General features: G+C 38.8%; 1 protein-coding gene across 1 annotated transcript in view; it reads right to left on the bottom strand.

Annotated features, from left to right (window-relative positions):
• The window catches only part of AFG2A (AFG2 AAA ATPase homolog A), a 221,719-nt gene that overhangs the window by 154,544 nt on the left and 44,121 nt on the right, over positions 1–23,054 (bottom strand). Inside the window, 3 exon segments of the mRNA XM_054824028.1 lie at positions 8,555–8,681; positions 21,667–21,746; positions 22,141–22,194. Of these exon segments, the coding sequence (XP_054680003.1) occupies positions 8,555–8,681; positions 21,667–21,746; positions 22,141–22,194 (261 nt within the window).

Genomic DNA, 23,054 nt, shown 5'->3' on the forward strand with positions numbered 1-23,054 from the left:
GACCAAGAGGATACTGCATAAAGAGAGAGCAAGCAAATCAAATAGGGAGAAACATCAAGGAAAGAATATAAGGAAGGATTTATGCTTATGGAAAGTTGGAAGAAACGTTAGTACTGAAAAGGTAATTCATCTACCCATTCTTATGTTAGAAAATATCCTGCCTAACAGGTAAAAGTCCCATTGTTGTATACTAGACCCCAAAGAACAGCAAAGGAGTTTAATGTTGTTGTCAATTTACCACCTATTTCAAGCACCAAAGCTTTCCACGGCAGATCTAGAGGGTCCTGTACTGCTGATAACCATGAAGATCTCAATATGACACCACACGATGGAATCTGGATATTCCCCCAGAAACTAGTAATTGTTCATCTGATTTTAAACAGCGTAAATCAAAGCCCTCAAACATAAGGAAATGTGAGCATTAAGGTAATTAAAGTAGAGGCGATCATAATGACTTGTAAAAATAATTTTCTAAATTAATGCAATTTAATTAATCATGCACAATGAATACCACTTTAATTAATGTAATTAAAGATTGCATGATGATGCACATGCACAAGGAAGAATGAATTAAGATTGTACACGCAATCTTACCTATGGCAGTTCTTAACTCATGGGTGCTCAAAAAACACAACATTCTCTATAATGCTATTTTAATATAGTATACACAAAAAACTACATACATACTGTGTTTTTTGCATCCACAAAGAGGAAAGCTGGGCAGAAGATCAACTGCAAAGCAAGTCCTAAATGTGTCTGTGGCTATAGCCCAAGTACCGTAATTGCAGCCGTTCCTCTAGCTTCTATAGCTCACAGTACTACACTAACATCCTTTTCAGCATCACTCCCATAAACATTTAAAAACCAAGACTTTTTGGAATGTCTCTTCCTTAACTGTTATCACTATCCTAATGAAGCTTATTAAATACAAAAAGATTCATGCCATCTAACACACTGACTGTGAAATATGCCTTGCTTGCTTTGCTTATCTGCCCAGTATCCCCAATTACAAGCCACCAAGGCCCCGACAGCTCCTGAGGATGGTCCTACGGGAACCGAGCCAGGCCACACGTCTCTGGAGAGCTACTCAGCTGCACCCCTGCCCTGCACAACCCAAACACTGACACAAAGTGGGAAGAGCGAATTGAAAGGATTTAGAAAGAAGAGGTTATCATCACATAGACTGTTTTCAAGTAATTGAAGTAGGATGTGAAAACCCGTACCTTCATAAGCACACACACAAGTTCTAGCAGCTAAAACTTGCTGTACAGGTACACGAAACTTAGTCATAAAATTAGTATTACTTCTCTAGATAAAGTTGCTTGCTTTTTCACTAAACCCACATGAGGAACAGAGTTGACCTAACACAATGCTTTGGAATTTATACCCAGTCTACATGTACTGCTCAAATGCACCTCATCTTGAGAGGCATGATTCATATTAACGTAGTATGTTCCCATGTTATTGTTAAACAAAAACCAAACAAACCCACTCAAACCACCCCACCTGGTATCATAGTTACAGACTCATTGAACTGAGGGCTGGTATTTACCCAAGAAATATGAATTTGACAGCCTTTTGAATTCCCCATTTCCTTGATAATGTGGAGTCTTTCTAACATGCTGTGCTCCTCATCTGGACTTTGTGAGCCTAGGAGATACGAATAAGAACAAACTTTGGCCTTCGCTTTCCCATCTTTGTATTTTTCCAAATGAAATAAATATACTTTTGATACCGTCAAGTAAGTTTTCTGGCATGTGTTGCCAAGAACTTTGTGAAAGTATTAGTGATGCTAAAATACATGACTGAGTCAATGTAAGGAATGCTTTCCATTATAAAGAATAAGAGCAGACATATTTACTTTTCTGTTCTATTTGAAGTAAAACTATTATATTTTTTACATGCATTGTTTAGATGTATGCTTTCACAGACAAAATAAAGCCAACTTATCCTGGCTGTATAGTATATCTATTAAAGGAGAAAATATGCAGCCCAACAAGTTTTCCCTCCAACCCTTCTTTTCAGGCAAGCAATAAATCTTGAGTGAAAAAGTCACTGTGCTCTTCAGTTGTCACCACTAAGATTTTGTTTTTTAAAACTGTAGCAGCCTTAAGGCTGATTTACTACTCAGCCCTCCACACTCTGACAATCGAATAGTTGGAAACAAAAATCACTTTTGCACACCTGGAAATATTTTATTTGCTGTACTCATGAGAAAACAAAGTTTTCATCAGTGAGGAAGGGGAGGGGGGAAAGGAGAGAGAGAGAGATTCAGGTGAATCTTAAAACCTAGTTCTTGACTTAAAGAGAAACTTCATATATACATACATGAACACAGAAACTACCTCTGCACTCAGAGAGGTCAGGCTCTTTAGGGGCTATGGGTTCACTACGCAATCCAGCCTCAAATCATCAAGTTGTAACTCTTGGCCAGTGAACAGCAGTGCTCATCGGCTGCATCTATTTAGTCATTTCAGTTTGGCAGTGAAAAGAATGTGTGACAACCTTTAAATCATTTCATTCACTCTTTTGCTCTTTTCTTCTTAAATACAATTTAGTAAACTCTTAATCACCCTAAAATGCAAACATCTGATATTAATAAAGGCAAAATTAGACCTCTGAGAAACAGCTACTTTCCAGAGCACCTCTTTGCCCTAGTCAGAGTTGCAAGTTTAACAAGATTAAGGGTAAAAACCCAAACACATACCAGAGAAAACAAATTGATGGAAAATGTGATGGTGCCAAGATTGTGAAACTATTTTAGAATATCAGATCCTCTTTTCAATGGCATGTAGTTTGATATCATTTTTCCCTAAAGCTTCATTTTCTGAAAATTTATTATATGCTCCAGAACAATCTTGTCTTCAAAAGAAATCCCACATCTTCTGTTATTTCAAAGAACCATACTTGCACCTGGGCAAAACCATGTGAGTCCTCTACGTGCTGGCTGACTGAAAAGGAGACCCCCAAAATCTCGCACTCTATTTTTAATCCTAGGGTTTTACAAGAATATGAGGAGTGCCCTTTGACAAGCAGAGAGGTATTTCAGCATTTAAAGTAAAAAAAACAACACTTAATGGTTCAGCAGTGTGGAGAAACATGGCAATTGCATTTACATACTTTGATTCCTACTCTGAAATACTTTCCCACCTGTTCTATTCTCGTGATGTCTACAAAGCCCATCTACAAATGAAGACTGATTTCATCAGGCAGGGCAAGCAGTTCAGCATATTACCTTGTAGTTATCTCCCCCAGTCCTGAGGCTGGACTTCAGTAACCTAGCAGTATCAAATTAAGTATGTAAAAAGATTTTACTCTAACTAGTGTTTACTTAGTACTAATTTATTCAACTGTCATAAAATACCTTGCCAAGCAGTAAGTGTCCTAGCACCATCTCCTTCTAAAAAGTACCCAGTTTTGTGACCCTGTCTTCCAAGTCTGGATGAAATCTGTACAGAAGTAATGCTGAGAAATGACAGCCAGAGACGTATTCCCCTTCCTCTGCTTATACTGTATCACTGCAAGGCCAAGAGACACTTGAGTGCTCATCCTTGAGCCAAATCCAATGCAGACCAGTATGAAAAGCTAGATATTTACATTTCCTCCTCCAGAGTCCAAAAGCAGTTTAGCATAGGTGGGACCTTCTTTCAGGCACAGCTTCATTAGGGGGTTTTGCACCTGAGTATTAGGGACAGGAAAAAACAAATAAATAAATAAAAGTTCTCCTTCACAATTCCATGTACAATTCCATCTGTGTTCACGCATCTAAAGCAGCAGGGAGTGGTGGGACGGTTTGTTGAGAAGACTCAGCCAGGCACTCCTCAGCAGGCCCAAGTTACTGCAAACTGGACTGCTAGATATAAGGAAAAAAAATCTTCGCAGTGAAGGTGGTCAAACTGCGCAGCAGGTGCCCAGAGGCTGTGAAATCTCCATCCTTGGAGAAACTCAGCATGAAACAAGAACCAGCCTTGAGCAACCTCACCTAACACTAAAGTTGGCCCTGCTCAAGCAGCAGGCCAGACCAGAAGACCCCAGGGGCCCCTTCCAACCTGGAGTATTTTACGATCTTTGCTCAAATGGAGGGTTGGAGGGGTGTCACAGAGGGAAACATAGCACATGACTGATGGATTATGTGGCTTGTAACTCTACAGTCCTACGCTATATTTGGGAAAACTGAAATCCTACCAAATCAAAGCTGTAATACAGGAAGAACTTTTAGTAAGATATATGTGACCAAAATGGAAATCACAAATAGGCAAATATGTAAGTAAGCAAATATATGACATGGTAGTGAGTTAAGTTTGTGCCACTGCATCTGACTGCTAAATGCGCTTGTAGCATCACCTGCTTTGTAACAGCACATATACATTTCCAGACAACAACAAATTCACATGCAAGACACTTTCCTATTCTTTTTAACTTGTAAAACTGCAAACCTAAATATTTCAATTTCTTCCATAAGCCTTCAGAAAGACAGAACTTTGATGTTTTTAAAGAGGAAAGATTATTTACTTTTGCTGCAGGCAAGAAATTATAATTTCTTCACTCATTCAGCCAAATAGCTCTATCATGCATTTTTTATTTTCATCAAAACAAGCCACTTCAAATTAAGGTTGTCTGATAACTACACAGTAATCAACATTTTGAGGGTCAGATCAACTTGAACCTCTGTTTGACTTTTCTACTGAAAAGACTCCTCCAAATCCAAATGAACCACAGGGGAAAGGAATTTTATTCCCTTTCCTCCTGCTTGGCAGTTGCTGGGAAGAATACAGGCTGCAGTTTTAGTTTATTTTGTTCGCGTAAGCAGAAGAGACAACTTGCTATTATCCATGTGGTTCTTAAACTGAATGAGCTGAATTTAAACCCAGTGGTTAATACACTGAAGCCAAGAGAACTTATCTAAGGAATAGGAAAACTTGCAGGTGAAGGAAGAGAGGGTGGAAGAGGAAGAAAGTAAGGAGAAGGCTAGGGAGCAGGAAGGTTTTAAAAAGCAAAGTAAATATGCAAAAGGAGACAGCAAAAATCCTCTGCACTGGCACAATACACAGAACACATGTTCTTATACCAGCACGCAAGATGCTTCAAGCCCTCCTGCAGTAACAAAGCATTCATAAAGATTCAGCTCTTCAGCATTCAATGTACCAGGACAGTTTCTGCTTTAAGCTACACTGAAGCCCATGAACACATACAAAATCCAGACCATCATCAATCTAGAGACAATGGGCAACACTGACAGCACAGCATCTCATTAATCTTCATTTGTCCTATCACATCCTGTCATTCTTATGCAAATAGCATATTTGAGGATACATCTTTTCTGCACCCCATGATAAGAAGCAGCGAGGCTGTCAGGAGCATCAGGATGTCATCCTATACCACAGGCCATCACTTCACTCAGCGCCTCGTGTTTTACATCACAGCTAATGTGTTTGACATTCAAATTTGACCTAGCAGGAGGTAAAACTATCCGATGCCACAGCAACATGCATCTTGCTTCCTGTGCTAAAACATTCACCAAGGTCCCTGGGGACCTGACAGTCTCTCTTCCTTCGCTGTACCCTTGCTAATGGAGATTGAAACATTGCTTCACTGGGGGGGGGCGGAGGGGGGGAAGATATCTGCATGGACAGGTAATGATACCAATTCACCCTTCTCACCCAAGAAATAAGCCCAGTACTAAAAGGCTAAGAAAACAGGTTCCACTGAAAAAGAAAAAAAAAACAAAAACAACAAAAAAAATTAGTTGGTCTAGGTTTTCTTCCACAGAAATCTGCCAGACTATACAGCAAAGCTTGTCCACATATACGTCTAAATACAACATTTAATTTCAAGCTAATCAAATTATACACAGCATTCAAAATATTTTATGCGAGGTTTGTGAGGATGAATGATCTCTCGTTAGGCCAACTGATACAGAGGAAAATACAGACAAGCTTTGAATCGTAACCAGCTCCATAAAGTTACTGCAAAATATTTTAGGTATGAAAAATCACTCTTGAGTGGTTAAGTCACCAAAAATGAAAAGCATTTTTGCAATTATTGCTCATCAATTCTCCTTATAGAATGAAGAATAAAAGGGAAGATTTTACTGTTATTACTGACTCAGTGTTTTGTTTCTGTATCACTTTCAAAGAATGTACAGAACATCTTGTTCTAGAATATTTCCCTTCCAAGAAAAATCACTTTCTGTATCATACATGGCTGAAAACAGTACGTGCCGTTCTTGTCTTCTTATCAAAAATAGAAACTATCTCAAAGTATTTCCAGCATCACATGAATGGGATGCAAAGTAGCTAAGTGCTACAAACATGGGACACACGGTTAGAATAGTATTTCAATACTATCATGACATCTTAGAGAAATTATCATATTAATAGACATTTGTAACAAGTCAAAACAAGTTTACCATTGAAAATAGCTTTATAAAAAGTCAGACTCAAAATCTATTCACTACCTGAAAGCAACATACTGCTGTGTCTGCATGGATGATGAAGTCTGCACTAGGCTCAGGGGAATATCTTTACATTTGATATTCCCATGTACTGTTTTCAAATTACTGAAGATTAATCATCACAGAATTTCAGTTAAGAAGCAGCCACATAAATAAAGATGCTGAGTTGATTATTACCAATTTTGCAGGCATATAATATAAAACTTACAAACCGTGTATTCCTCAAACATTTTTTGGTTTAAAAAATTAAAAGATACTCATAAAAAGTATACCAGACATTGTCCCAGTCCCTGGAAGTAGAGAACACAAACTGCCTTGTGCCTTTATAGCACACAAAGTTCATGCATTAAAAATTACTGTATAATCATCACACACCTATGAAAACAGGACACTCATTGTAATACATAACTGAACTGATATTTCTATATAAAATATTAAATTGATTTAACAAAATGTTACCCTTTCAAAGGAATCACCAATCACAAACTAAAATCTCATACTGAAAGTTTTTCCATTAAGTGAAGTTCACAATAGAAATGCTCTCTGGTGTCAGTCTTCTTTCTTCCAGAACGGCGGGGGGGGGGGGGAAGAGGGGGGGGAAGGTGCAACTTGTGCACTGCAAATATTGCATAGACCCAGGAGAAGTTGGTGGCCTGGTATAGCCCTGTCTGGTCGGGATGAAGCATAACGAGAGCAATACCAACTCAAATGTGATTCTCCAGTCCCTCTAAATCACAGGCTAAGAGGTCTAGATTTGCACCAGTGATGCAGGTACAGTTGGCATTTATCTAGTAACTTAGGTTCTAGCTAAAAGTTCTCGGTATTGCAAGGTGGCACTCTTAACACACGGTAATACTGTCCCGATATTGCCAATATTTCAAATAAATACTGTCCCAGTATGTCAATATTTCAAATAAAAACTAAAGTATAAGAAAACAGCATTCACTGGGGGCCCAAGAGAAATCTAGCAAAAGGGAGAAAGAGAGGACTGAATTCCCAGGTGGCAATGGAGATAATACAGCACAATGTTGAACTGACTCAGAAGGAAATTTCCTTTCTGTTCAACAAACAGAATAAAAATTCAAATTCAGCTTAGTCTGACCCCAAAGAATAGCCAAAGAAAACTGAAATCAATTTGACAAAAGTGGAATCTTGAAAATTTCAATTTTGCGCAAGCAAGCATATTTTTCACTGATGAGTTTTATTGTCTTTTACTGAAAATTCTTTGCTAGTTCTACTTTGCCACGGCAGGCACAGATAGTGTCTAAGTAAGCCCTAAGTAAGCTTTCATCAGGACACCATCAGCTGTGTAGCTTCCTTCAGTTCAAAAGGGAAGAGGCTGTGTTCCGGAGCCAAAATACAAGTTTTTTTTCCTCAAGACTTCATGAAGGTGAAAAGTTGTGGACATAAGAACCTTACCAACGCTACAAAATGTATCTTAAAGGAAATCACTTCAGACTGGTCCGTCTACTGCACTTAGCTGTGAGAAGACACAGCAGTGGTAGACGGTTTTAAAGTGGATTTTCTAGAGGGCTGCTGGGCTGCTTTTGTGCTCAGAGGTTTTCTGCAATAAGAGTTACAACCCTCCCATTTTTACAAACTTGAAATGTTGTCGCTTCAGCACAGCTGCCGCAGAATCTAAGGAGAAACTGCACTGTTTACAGTTGGAAATTGTATTGCTGGCAGCAGGCTAATGGCACCGAAGAGATATTTAATCTTTTGAAAGGAAGTAACTAATGAAATCAACAAACTCCAGCAAACTCCTGCATAAACAAACACAACAGAAGCAAAAACCACAGAAGCAGTTTGACAGAAATGTTGTTGCATAAGTTCAATGAGCTTGATTTATGCAAAATTTTCTTCTAGGAAACAGATACTTAGGGCTATCACAAAACATTTTGTTCCTGTTAAAAATTCTGTAAAGGGAAAACAAAAAGCGAGGGACATAATCCTTTCCTTGGCCTTGTCTTCATTTACAAACGTCTAATCTTAATCATTAAATTGATCGGACAATAGTTTGGAGAGTAAGAGAGAATGGAATTATACCAAAATCTGGTCTTCTCAAGAGAACAGTATATACAACAGTGCATCTTTTCGTACCTTGTCTATCATGTCCGGTCTGTTTGTAGCTGCCAAAATTGTCACGTCCTTCAGCTGTTCTATCCCATCCATTTCCGTTAACAACTGAGCCAAGACACGGTCTGCTACATTTCCAGCACCTGAAGAGCTGATTTTAAAAAAAAAAAAAAAAAAAAAAGTCACAGCATTAGCTTTCCCTTCCTAGAAAATTGGAGAAAGGAAAGAATATACTGCTCTTTTCAATTTACAGGGATCCATCTTTTTATCTTCATTCTTTCTGATTTTTATTTTCACCTTCAATCCCTGAAACAGTATCAGTCACATGAAGCGAGTAAAAGCGAGTCAAGAGAACTAGTCCTTCAAAAGATTTCTTCCTATTCAGTAAAGCAACCGAGATTTTTTGTACTTATTGCCCTGCTATATAGGCTGTAAAGAATTTAACCCAATGTAGATGTCTGGAATAAATATTTTGAAGATAACTAAATTCATGCAGCTTCTTTACCAGTCAGACAAACTTTCATTTTTAGCACCATCCAAATGAGTGCTTACACCAGCCTATGCAGTATAAAAAGTCAGGTAGTTATGTATTTTGCAGACTTCTCTACATTTTTATGTTCTCCCCATCAAATTAGAATAAATTGAGTGTTCACCAACTGCGTCATAATAGCACTGTCAGTCCTTTAACTCAGCTGATTTTCCAGATACCAGGAAAAAAAACCCCCACAACCAAGACTGAGAAACAGAAAACTCCAGTTTTGAAATTGCCAATATGTGAGAAACCTAAACAGACAAGGCATAAACTATTCCAGGCATTTTTTTTTTTTTTAGTTTGGAATTAACTCTGGTAACCTTGAAGTTTATGGAAAATTCGCTCAAATTGCTTAACTATATGTAACAAAAAGCATTATAGAAATAAACTCTATTACTTTCACTAAAGGTTCTAATATTTTAAAAAGAATAATCAAATGATGTACCACCTTCTTCCTAGAGTGTGTGGACATATTCACATGTATAAAGGAAGACATCACATAAATCAAGAGACCAAGCACATACATTGGTGATAAATAATGCATCTCATGAAAGGTTGTGTTCTTTATAATATAAAGAGGCTTTATTTCTGAAACATTATAAAAAATAGGTGACCACCCACCACATTTTTTATTTTTGAAAGGATACCAGACCTAGGAGATACTAGACTAGGAGATAACTGCACACATTCATAAGTTGGCAGATGCACGACACAAATGACGTATGTGTTCCTTGCAGCACCCTGCTCTATATAAATCCAGGGAGGGCGCCGAGGCAAGCGCAGGCAGTGGCTCGTCCCCAAAGTTCCCTCTGCTGAGCAGGTGCAGAGGGAACTTCATGCTAAGAAGCGAAAGGAAGTCTGATATTTAAAATAAGTACTCCTGCAACATACATTTTTCTACTGTCACCCCAAATCTACATAGAATTAAGATAATTTTTTAACATCAAATTTTTTTAAAGTCCTCTTCCAAAAGTACTCTTAAATGCTATACAGACATACAGGCACCTATACACACAAACACAGCCCAATTATCCTGCCAAACTCTAGTTTCCAAAAAGAAATATTCAATTTTAAAATATAAGCATTCCAATTATTTCCAACAGATAGAAAATACACACGTATAGTTGCATAGTTATTACACACGTATATTGCTGGAGCACTGCCACCCACCACCAGCACGCCTGCAACCAAAGTGCTTCCTAAACATCCCAGAGCCAAAGCAACAGTAATGACTCCATTGCTGCTGTATAGATCTCCTCCAAATAAATTCTCTAACTTTCCTATTCTACAACCGGTTCTGTAATTTTCCAGTGCAAAACAGTTAACTTATCAGAGCTAGTCTGGAAAATATCTTTGAGGACCTATAATAAATGTTGGCTAACAGAATACTTAGGTTGCTAAGAAATATTAGAGAAGGGACTTGGGTTAGCTAGTTGTCAGCTTTTCAGTTTGCTGCAGCCGCTTTAGAAATTCCCAAACGATATTAGAGCATTTCTAACATACCCATGGGTCACGGTCCCATTGACTTAGAGAAGGCTGAACATGATAAAACACTTCAGGTGTTGAACACGGATAGTAAATGCTTTTCGAAGGACACAGAGCTTAAAGGAAATTAAAATCAACTTTGTAACATAAGCTAGTCTCAGTAGGGATTCAGGCCTCCCATCTTGCATAAGTTTCACATTTACTCGACTTTATACCCAATAGGCTCCACACAAGAAAAAGTTAAGCAAAGGAAAAATAATTGTAAGACTGAGACCAAAATGTTAACATTATATGAGACGACCTGAAGCTAGAAGACTTTGGGGGAGATGCTAAACTGTTGTTTTTTTTTTTTTCTCAAGGAAGCAAAGAAGAAATAATTGGTTTTAAAGGAGGTGGCTAGAACAGATATTACATCTTTCCCCAATATAAATGCTTCTCTTACAAGCTTCATACTGAAAAAAAAAAGAAAAAAAAAGTGTTTATTCTAAATAAAACCCCCACTGTTACAGGGGAATGTACATTCCAAAGACTTTCATGCAATAAATAATCAGAAAACTGCAGTGAAGCAATCACTGATGGCATAATGCCGCTCAAACAATGAAGGGGAATACCAGTACATTATTAGGGGTTTTATTATTTAAAGCGAAGTAAAAAAAAAAAATTAAAACGACACATGCAAAAAATGCCAATAATAAAAATAGCATCAAATGAAGAGGTGTCTGGGACCTATGACACCAGGAATTTCAAATTTCAGGTTTTTATTTACATAGTTCACTAAGCTGTCATATGATGCACCATTTTTAGCACAGAGTCTACAGCAAATTAGCTTTTGGCTTAACAGGATACCCTATAAAAACCAGAGGCAGGCCCAGGTTTACAGTGAGAGATCTCTTTACCAGCTGCTTGGAGCTGCATCAGAGCTGCACCATGCGCTCCGAGAGCTCTAGCGCTGCCCAAACTGTTAATATCTGAAGGGTGACACGCAAGTATGCGTTCTTCCATTTTCCCATGATTTCCCAGCAAGGGTTTCAAATTAACACAGGCAACGTTCATTAAAGTTGCCCGGACTTTTGACGCAAACGGCAGCCAGAGAAACAAATTATGATTAACCCTCCAGTCCCACAGAGGCACTGCCAAAACCAACTTCCAGCCAAGGGGGTGTCTTTCCCCCGCCACCTGACCTCCGCACATTGATGTCATCATCACAACTGCATGGAAATGGTCCTCGAAAGGCACGTCCTGGTACAAACTAATTTCCTGTCAACACGCTGCCTGCAAATCCAGGCAGTCAGAATGAAGTCCCTCACATAATCTGCACGGGGCCATGTGTGCACGAATGCATATATGCAAGAGCCGTGCCCAAACCAGAAATACCTTGAACTTCAAAACAAAAGAAAACGTGCGAGAAAAGAGGAGTCTGGCTGCTCCATAAGGGCCTGAGAATTTCAGGTAGTCTCTTCTGTTGCCCTAATGAAATACATCAGTCTGTAGGCTATGTGTTATTTCAATCTTTTTTTGCCAACCCCTCTTTCTTTAAAATCCTCAATGAAGGAGTTTTAAAGGCAAAAAATGTCTTTGCTTACTAGTTTATTACATCAGTTAGAGCGAGATATCCTCCCCTGTGTGATATTTCAGTTAATCCTGCAAGTGTCCCATCAGTCTCAGTGCAAGAACACATGCGCTCCTGCACCGGCACTTCACTTGACCATCAGAGAAGCTTCCTGAATGGCAAAAGCCCGTCAGGTAAGACTATCCATGGATTAAAGTAGGCTATTGAAGGTGAACGTGAAAAACAAAACCTGTTCTTGGTATTTTATCTTAGCTAAAGGCACTTCCAATACACATTTTGACAGAATAAAACATGCATTCTACAGTGTGCCAAAGCCTCACAATTAATCTGAATTAAATCTGGGCTTGTCTGACAGAACTGAGAGATCGTGAGCCCCAACTCCAAATTCAATATAGCAGGTGAGGGCTCTCCATAGCACCTTTTCTTCTTCTCATTTCACCTTATCCAATGACCGTTCTAACCAGCTGGATTCAGATCTCAGTTGGTATCGACATTTCCCCTTAAACATCTTAAGCCAGTCTCATACTTCTTCCTGGGGATATAAAAGCAACTACAGCCTGATTCTATCACTGCATCAAGGAGTACATACAGTTCATTAGCTTATACAGTTCTTCAAGCCAAGCGGATTTTGTTTCCAGGCATAACCAGATGTATGAAATCACCAGATTTAAATCTGTTACCCTTCTTGCTATAGGCATTTTTTTGACAGCAACTGACTTCTTTTGTACATTTTTACTTATTTAACTTCCTTTCTTCTTTCTCCCTCTTTATCTAACAGATTTTTTAATATTTGAAAGCTGAAAACAGTCTGAGAATGTAGTCATTGCGGTTTCACCTCATGATGAAATTTGGTAAGCATCGCCACTGCGAGCTAACACAAACGTACACTTGCACCATCTGACAACCTAGAACACTTCCAAAGCCAATGGAATGAATGTTTTTTTCAGAACACCAGATGTCATTTTCATTGGAAAATGTATTTAAGTCTCAATCACCATTTAAATCCTGTAAAGGAGAACCAATGACTCTCCATCCCACCACTGACTTTGATGGCATTGAAGCCTGTCTGAACACCTAAGCTTTGGAATCAGACATTAATTTAGTTATGCTGCTAAACCGTAGGCATGGAAATGCAGGAAATATTCACACAATAACATTTTGAGGACCCTTAAATTCACAGCAACTGTGAAGCTACAAAACCAGAAGGAAGACGGGGAGGGCCCCTCTCCTGAAAAGCCCCGTTTCTGCATAGATGACCCTACCTCAGGCAGATCCGCGAGGTCGAAGAGGCAGACCTCAGGAGAAGTACCCAGGATAAATTACCACAGAGGGATTAATCTCCACGCAGCTGAAATCTATAACACAGGTTTTGTGAGAAGGGAGTACAGTCCACCTTCTTTTCCAAAATGTCATATCAGGCAAGATTTACATACAGATGAAAAGCTGCCTTTATTTATTTTTTTCCCCCCTAACAAAAGAATTGCAATCATAATCAAAATTTACGGGTTTTAAAAATACTTCTGGACTTGGTATCATCTCAAATAATTCTCTCACTGGAATCTCTGGAAATAATTTCCTATCAAAACAAATGTAAAACTCATTGACATGACAAAATGGTTGGTATCAAAAAATTAATATAGGTTGAAATAGACCCTTCTGGCAGGACTCTCTGCTTCTCCACAAACTACTGAGGTAAAAGGTTCCTGAAATCCCGAAGCCCCCTGCCAGCACGCTCCCACGCGAGAGTCGCCTCGCTCGCACAGTCTGAGGGATTTTTATTGAGTCTGACATTTCTGTCAGGGCTTTGCAGGGGTAACCTGTCAGCAAGGAGCACCTGCCAACTCTGTCTTTTCAGTCCAACTGCCGTGATCGTAATTACCTGTCACACTGTTTTATTTCCTTCCTTCACAAATTCTGGTGAAATATAGCTTTGGCAGTTCAAGGTTTTCCATAGCATTAGGGGGAAAAATAAAATCTACTCCAATAGCATTACCAGAAAAATAATACTTGCAGCACCTTCCCAGATATCAAATTCTATCAGTGGGGCATTTTGTCCAACAGAACGGACACAGCCATGCCAGTTAGAAAAAGCAGGCTCTTCCACACAGATATATTCTGCTGAAATATTAATTCAGTCAGAATATTCTTTATCTAAAGACAGCAGAGCAGGCCCTTATGTTAGCTTTGAACTTTGTTTCCCTTGAATGCTACTGGGGCTTCAAAACCCAAACTTTACTAAATATGCTAGGTTTACAGAGACATGCATGTTAACACGAGCAGCACAATATCACTATTTTTTCCCTATAGCAGCTTTCCCTCTCCCCCTCAAAAATCACACCACCTTTTATATCACACACTTATTTCTGCTTACAGGCACGATTCCTGTTTTGAGCTGCAAAACAGTCATCCACAATTATCAATTGATTCCTCTATGTACACGCTCTCACAACAGAAGAGGTATTTCATAAAACAAAAAGGCATAGCAAACATACCTAGGCCTAAGTGATCGTTATTAAAACACTAGGCCAAATTCACTTCTGACACATGTATGGTACAACTTCAATACATATAATTAATTCATACCACTACAGATACTACAGGCTTGGATGTAAAAAAAAAAAAAAAACAAAAAACTTTGTTAAAAAAATAATAAATAAAACCCTCTTCAGTGCTAGGATAAGAAACAATCTCCATTGCAGGGGACGCCTGTGTCATCAGAAAAAACTCTGAAAGAAGATAACCCTAAACCCTTCCCTCCATCAGCACTCTCCAATTAAATGCTGTCATATTCCTGTTGTACACACCTGTATGAGCTATTACCCACTATTATTGTTTCACATCTTCCCTGTTTCCTCGAGAGTAAAATTCAAGTACTACCAAAGGGCAATCTCCAGAGGAAACCTGGGGAAGTCTGGGACATTCAGAGACTGGGTAGAACATTTAGGTTTATGGTCACCTCCAGGCCAAAATGGTGTTTTGACAACGTCGATTCACTGATTAAGTGAGGTTCATGTAATTTGGTTTTTAAGACATTAGAAAAGCATAGACAAATAAAAGAACTCTTAGTACTCCTCGAGTGGCCTTCAACTTCTAAGCAAGCTTCCTAAAAAGAGAAGATGAGCTTTGTGAAGAGGTGAAACAAATGGCCTATAGATCGCTGCAAAAACATGCTAGTTATCCCTCCACGGTCATGCAACCAGCCTCTTCCATTTGCCCAAATTTCTTATTATTGCAGCTTCCAGAAGTTAGGGAAGTACACCTAGAAAAATGAAATGCAACAAAAGGAGAGAAAAGGAGGAAAGAAGCCAGTTTGAGACAGGCTTTCTTCCAGGGGGCTTTCCCCAAGCACATCTCCAAATCCTTAAGTACCTAGGTGGTGATCCATTGTCCATTTCCATCTGCCTGCAACTAATTCCAGACACGCGTCCATGAAAGATGGACGTTAGACCTTGCTTTCATCTGACCCTGGCATCATCTAGCTGAAACAGGAAGGATGCTAACGTCAAGAGTTCTCCTGATCTGTTAACACTGACCTTGCTGCAAAAAAACCTAAAACACAAAAAAAAAATCCCAAACACACATGATGCACAGTAAATTTTCCATTTCCTTTCTTTCACTTTTCCTCAGCATTTCTCCTCTGTGCATTCCTGGAAGTTAATCAAATTGAAAACTGTAATCAATCATGTCTACCAGGGAAGCAAGTACAGTTTAAGTTGGAAGTATTACAGACCTAGAAGTAACTAAGTAGACTGGATTTCATTTCATTATAACAATATTTAAGAGGTTTACTTTCATCTGGAATAAGTTCAATTTATAAGTTTTAATTACTGTTATATTCCCCTTGTATTTCATTTAAAATAAAAAAAAATTAAAAATAAATAAAAAAGACTTGCAATCGTTATAGTCCTAACCCTGCAGGCACTTGTAGCCTGCTTGGGCCCATGTATTGTGGGTAAGCTGACCTTCTCCCATAGCCAACACCATACCAGGAATTGAAGTGGTCACCACGTATGCCCACCTCTGATCCCTCTAATCCCGGTATCCATTGCAACTGGGTCTCTGGCAGGAATCCAGAGGCTCAAATTCACGTCTTTGGCTGAAGCACCTTGCTGCAGGTCAACTTTGCCACAGCACTCCTAAGTGCTGCAGAACAGACTTACCTACATTAACAGCCTTGATTAGTCCCTCTAAACCCTGTACATTTATCCAGGCACTTGAATGACTTCAAGAAAAGGGTTTACAGATCCAGTCCTGCTTCCACTGATGCCAATGAAAGACTTCAAATGTCGGAAATATGATACAGGCTGGCAAAGTTGCAAATTATTGGGTTTTTTAAACAAAAAAGGAAGAAACACAGACTTAAAACACAGTGATTCTTGCTAGACAAGAAGCATTAATGAGTTCGTTTTAGAATTAAAGGGATTGCAGACAATTATTGTATATACACACAACCTATGGGTAATGCTATTTGTTAAAATTGCTATTCCAAAGCAAATTACAAGTTTTACTGTATGATTAAATAATTTCAAAGCTTTACTTTTTCACCACTCCTTGCTGGCCTAAAATAGAAAGCTGGCACTGGACATGCAGCTTTTTCCCCAGACATTATTTCTATTTGGATACCAAATTCCAAAACTTTAAAGAATTCAGACAGCAGTCACAAAAGTTTTGAATGCCTCAACTCTCTATCACATCCAAATACAGCTCAGGTATTGCAGGGAATCATCTGATATTCCCCAATTCAGGGATAAATGGTGCCAACATAAGCCAGAAACACAAAGCTCCTTGCCTGAGCCAGCTGCTAGAATCAGGTCCCTGGAACACAAGTATGGCACAGGGAAACTCCATTTCTTCTATGTATTCTTTGTTCACTTCCTTTTGCATGAGTAATATTAGGGCAACAATACCTCCTCCAGCTCTACTACTGGTAATTTACCCTGTGAAGGTGGTTTGCTGCTGAGAACCTCAATCCTACCTAACGCCACTTTGCTCTGTCCCTGCAGGGTCCAGCCCGTAGGTTTCATTGCTAGAATGCATTACACTGACCTCCTTCATGGCAGAGGCTGCCAATTACGCCAGGGAATTTGCATAGATACAAAAATGCAACGATCTGTTCAAGTGTACAGTGTAATATGTGCTAAAGTGTACAGTATAAATACGTGCTAAAATATGGCAGAAAGACAGACAGTTTGGTTTAAAAACAGAAGATTTATCATAGTCTCCGTTAAAAGCAGAGGTGGCACAGTACAGAAGAGAAGCTGCTGTTCTTCACAGCATCATTTAGAAGCCTGAGGGCCGCGAAAGTTAGGACTGCAAATATTTTACTACCTAAAGTAAAAACAGTACATCTTTTCAGAGGTTCTGAGCATTTTAAATTGTGGCTTAGGGATGTATCTATCCTCCCACCCAGCATACAGGTTAACTTAATCTCCCCAGAAAAGCATCATCATATTGGAGCTTCAGGGGATTGGTACCAAAGTCCCTTCGCTTTGTCACTTCTACCCTTACTCTGAAAAGGTCAGCATTATTCATCTACCAACTTGCTTTGGCCTTCACAAATTAAATGCAAGGTACTGATTTTGTCCCTTGTCTTTCTTTTTTTTTTCCCTTTGAAAATGGAATTTATCAGTGTCTTTCATATCAGTCTACAACATTTCCCATATTACACTACAAAGATTTGCAGTTAAAGGGGAAAATGCTTTGCTTCTGAAAAAGAAGAAAAGGAACAAATATGTCTCTTGCCGAAAAATCCCAAAAATCCTGCTTATATAAACAATGTCCCATTTCCAAAGCACAGATATTTCTTAAGTTCAGCAAACAGACCGTCTGTGATGCATTTACACAGAGCCACGTTCATTCATCACTTTCAAGTCTAATTACCAAGCCATTTCCCTCTTGGCAACCTCTAATGGCCAGAAGAATTAGGTTTTACATGGTCAGGATACCAAGGGATAACAGATACCCATAACTCTTTGCAGCTGTGCAATTTGTAAAGCCTCTCAAGCTTTGTCCAGGCAAGGGATTACTGCGAGGCAAACTTTCCTCCTCACGCACTGCTGTATCTGGACCAGTCCTATGGGTCTCGCTTCAGTGCGGTCTGTCCTACAAAAAGTCAGAATACCTTTCAAAAGTGAGGAGAAAGAAAAAAAGTCATAACCTGCTCATGGAAGCAAGTGCTAATTAGAACCACAGAGCAGTGGAAAAGGCTCCGTGCATCATGTAGTTCACCTCTCCCAGTGCACAAATGCTCCTTGCTCCACGTTAATCCCTGAAATGTCAGTTTTGTTTTAAAGATATCAAGTGGTACGTTGCTGGAGCTGCTGCCATATGACTAACTCACAGTGAAGGAGAATTCTCTACCAAAAAGCTTTCTGATTTGCAGTTTTTCCTATCTCAGTAATTCTTCCTACTCAAAACTCATCACAACACCTCCTTCTACCATCTTTTCTTACACAGGTTTATCATCTATTCTTTAGTATCAGTTACAGTAGATGCCTCCCTTTTTCTTTATAGTCACTCCGTTACGCTCCTAATTTTTTATTTCAATGCTCTCTAAACTTCCTCTAACATCTCAACATAAACCAAACAGAGAGGGAAAGATCTTCCAAGAGCTCTAGAAGCGCAGTGTAACAGAACAAAATACAGACATGAATACAGCTCAAATTATCTTTATCTGTCTTCACTGTCACATTGGAAACTCAAGTCCATTCAGAATCACCTTCTCATCTTCTTGCATGAAGGATCTCCAGACTCCTCCATCAAGCAACTGCTCCTTAAACTGAACTAATTTTCTTCAGAGGTGCAGGATTATATTTTCGTAAATTCTCTTCGAGGCTGATATGTATCTAGTCCACTTTTTAAATTCTTTGATTAATACATATTAGTTTGTTGCCTACATGCAAAATCGGGAGAGAGGTGTGGACGAACAAAAAGAAAAACCCAGGAGCTTATTTCATATACATAAAACATATGAAACTTCTAAGCAAGCTGGATAAAAAATAATCTTTTCAGAAATAATACATTTTGACACTGAACAATGTCAGTTAATATAATTTTTGCTGACTTCAAAGTATTATTTCTTGTAACTGATAAACACACATAAATACATTTTGTAAAACAAAACTGCTACATGAGACAGTATTACATGTATTATAATTATGGAGTTATGGTTTGGGAATGTGTAATACATAAAACTCTGTGGCGTGGCTGCATGCAGCTACAGTGTTTGCCATGGAGTAGTGGCTTGTGCAGTGACAGGGACTCCACTACATGATGCAAAGGATATATATTGATTGGTGCAAAAAAGAAAATTCCTTTGCTTTCTTGATCTACCTGTATTATAATTAATTACGAAGTCTATTAGTTTGTATGTGCCTGCTAATGAGAAGGGATTGTTTAGTGATCTCTACAGAAGGCTGGGAGCAAAATGTTTGCATTTTAAACCCATGAGCTTTAGTGAAATCTAAACAAGTATTAATGGGTTAATGAATATTTGGCAAAATGCTTTGAAGAGCAAAAGCATTAAGCAATTACTCAATGTTATTTCACATCTGTATTTCAGATCTGAACTATGCATAAAACTACTCTCATAACTTAATAGTCTAGGCTTCTTGGTATCTCTGGACTCGTCCTGTTAGGATGAGGACAGGTTACCTACCCGGGAGATTTGGGATGCAGCACATTCTGCACAAGGCCCACAGAATTCTAAAACAAGGATTTAAACCAAGAGGAAAAAATTTTACAAAGCTGTATTGCAGAGTTTTTCACTGCCAAGGCAGAGAAAACTAATTCAACCAACAGAGGGAATAGGGAGACAATATAAACAGGTGTTTCCTTGAAAACTTCAGTATGGTTAGTAATAGTACAGGAAATGGATCTCCAGAGGCCACAAATCGTTAGCATCTCTAATGCATTTGCAAATTCCTACTGTGCAAAGTCAGCCTGTAAAAAAAGGCCATTTCTAATAAGTGCCTTGTCTGGTTTCCTACACCATTTAATTTCAGATGAATTTTATGAGAACTCTGCTACATATTTTACCTCCCATCTGGTTCAGATTTGACAATGAAATATTTGTGTGTCCCACCCTGTTCTTTTTAAAGCTCCAAAACCAGATGTCTCCAGCACAACATGACTGCAGCAGGTCATACCACATTCTTCAGCAAGCTGTGCCAGGCCTGCTACCCCCCACAGACAGTTCCAGGTAAGGTAAAATTGGGTTGTTTACTCCCTAAAAGAATAAAGCAAACAAACAAACAAACTCAACACCTCTAGGGCACTGTGTGAAAAGGCCGATTAAAACGTACTATGGCTTACTCTTCCAAAAGGTTTTCTCTTGATGAAACAGTGTTTCTGAAAGCTAAAAGATAATTTAGAATTGCAGCAGGGGAGATATTTTTTCCCCCTCTATTGGCTTGATTCCAGCACACATTTTTGCAACTTCTCTATTATGATAAGCAGGCAGGTGTTTCAGCGCATACCACAGGGTCGCTAGCATTTCTAGGAAGTTTAACAAATTTCACAGTTGCACACACTGCATATGAGAAGGATGCTGATGAAGATGTCTTCTATCAGATTTTGCATTTTCAACAGAAAATGTGTTCATTTCTTAGCAGGTTCACAGGGCAGCTCTATGCTGCATATGATGCCACCTCCTATAACATAAACTACTTATTTGTGTTTCTGAATGATACCTTTTATCCTGTTCTGCAGATACAAATGGCCCTTTTGCAATACAACGGAATCTGTATGGATGCTGAGGTAGCTTCTTTTCCAGAAAAATGAAGTTGTGACGCACCTTTAAACTGGACAAATACTTCGTACATGCACATATTTCAGAGTTTTTCATGCAAAACAAAACAGAAAAAAAGTACTTGCTCACAACAAGTAGTAATATTTTATAAGAAGGTATCCCCCCAGACAGACCACGTACAGAGCCTGTCAAATTTTAAATGCCACAGTAGCAACTAAACTCTGCTATAATCCCCCTTCAGAGAAGAGCTAAACATCTCTGGGAATCATCACAAAGAAGGATATTAAAAGAAATGTTGTTAGCTGCTTGCACAACAATCCCTTTTTAACGTCACACATGAAAGGACATAAGTGTTCCCAAATCTTTTCATGAAGTTTTTCCCAGTCTGGCGAAGTGCAAATTTAAGCATATGAGTAGTCTCCTTGGAAATTCATGTTATATAGCATATGATCATATTGTTTGCTTGATGGAGACACTATATTAGGCCAGTGCAACAACCCTGGGAAAAGAAAGGAATTAGTTACTGGAAATAAATGCAAGCTAAAACCACAGAAAAGAGCCAAAGGGCATGAGAACCAGTAGAATCATTCCTGCTAATGAGATGAGAAAGGAGGAACTCCACCAGCTTACCTGTTTACGCCAAGTCAAATACACTTGAGTAGAAGTCACAAATGCTATCCTTCTGCATGTGGAATGTATATACTAAATAATTCTAGAAAGGTAATACACTGGTGATTGCACAATGTAAGAGTAATTTATCAGAAAATAACATCTGTGATTTTTGTAACACGATTACTTACTTTCCCCTTTCAACTGCCAAGGCATCTATTTCATCAAAGAAAAGAATTGAAGGAGACACCGCTCTGGCTTTCCTAAAGATCTAGAAAAACAACAATGAAACACTTCATTTCAAAGGGATGGAAAATTTTTACAGAATGCTAACACCCCCTGTGCACCTCAAAAGCTACAGAGCATCACAGAACAGACATAAGCTTATTTAAACAAACATCTTAGAAGTTATTCATGATACTGCATGATGCAAGCTTATAGTGAAAGCTGCTACTGGATCCCAAATTTGACATGTATCACCGGGCCAATGCAAGAGGGAGTTAAACACCACAAAATATTCCTTCTGCTTTTTTTTTTTTTTTTTTTCCAACTGAAACTGGAAGGAGGTTTTTTGGACAGTTTAAAGGTAACCTCCTAAGCAGAGAAGAATCTGAATGACAAGAAAGCTTAACATGTAACATTATGTATAGCTTGCCCTTTCTCACCTCTCTCACTGCTCGTTCAGACTCACCAACATATTTATTCATCAGCTCAGGTCCCTGCAAAATTAAAAAAAAAAAAAAAAAATGGTTTAAAAAGCACATTACTTCTGTGTGCAAAATGACTGAGATGATCTGCCAGTGCTACATTACCAATGCTCTGTTACAAGGAATTTTGATAATTTGTCACTTGCAAGTCTTATTTGTGCATTTTTAGACTTACCTTCCACCTGTACCAAGTTTTCCTCCATTTCTTATGGCACTGTGCATACATGTAACTATGCATGTAAGTCCTCTCCTCATAATACTTTCTTGAGAAACAGAATTAACAAAAAAAAAAAAATAGACATTTTGGGCTTCTTAGAAGTTGCTGGCTTAACAACAGCAACAAGGGGGCTGCAAATCAGCCAAAAAGACAAAGTACAGAAAAGCATTGTGCTCTCAACATGCATCCTGTCCAGCCAAGCACCAAAGCAGTGACTTAAACCAACGTTTAACAGCGCTTCTGTGAACTTGACAGTTTGCAGGTCCAGCAAGAAGCAGCTGCCATAGCAGCACACCTGAAACCCATCCATGAGATGCTCCATCCCCAGCAAGAAAGCTGTTCAGTGTCTTAGCTCATTCGCATTCCTTCTCCTCTCTGCTGAGACTGCCCAGCACGATTATTAGTGCCAGCTGCTGCGGTGCCTGTTTATACTCACAGCCCCGTCCACTAGGAACAGACCAGAGACCACAGGGTCAACATTCAGGTCTTGAACAAGTACTTGGAATTATAAGAAGTAAAACAATGGAGAATTCTCAGAGCATTTTCTGTTCTGCTATATCCTGTAGGATAGGCTGCTTAAATAATGCTTCCTAATGGGACTAAGATTCTCGTGGGATCAGTAATGATTCATTAACTTCAGCCTGGCTTGCATTAA

This window comes from Grus americana, chromosome 4 (genome assembly GCF_028858705.1).
Source record: "Grus americana isolate bGruAme1 chromosome 4, bGruAme1.mat, whole genome shotgun sequence".
Classification (NCBI taxonomy): Eukaryota; Metazoa; Chordata; class Aves; order Gruiformes; family Gruidae; genus Grus; species Grus americana.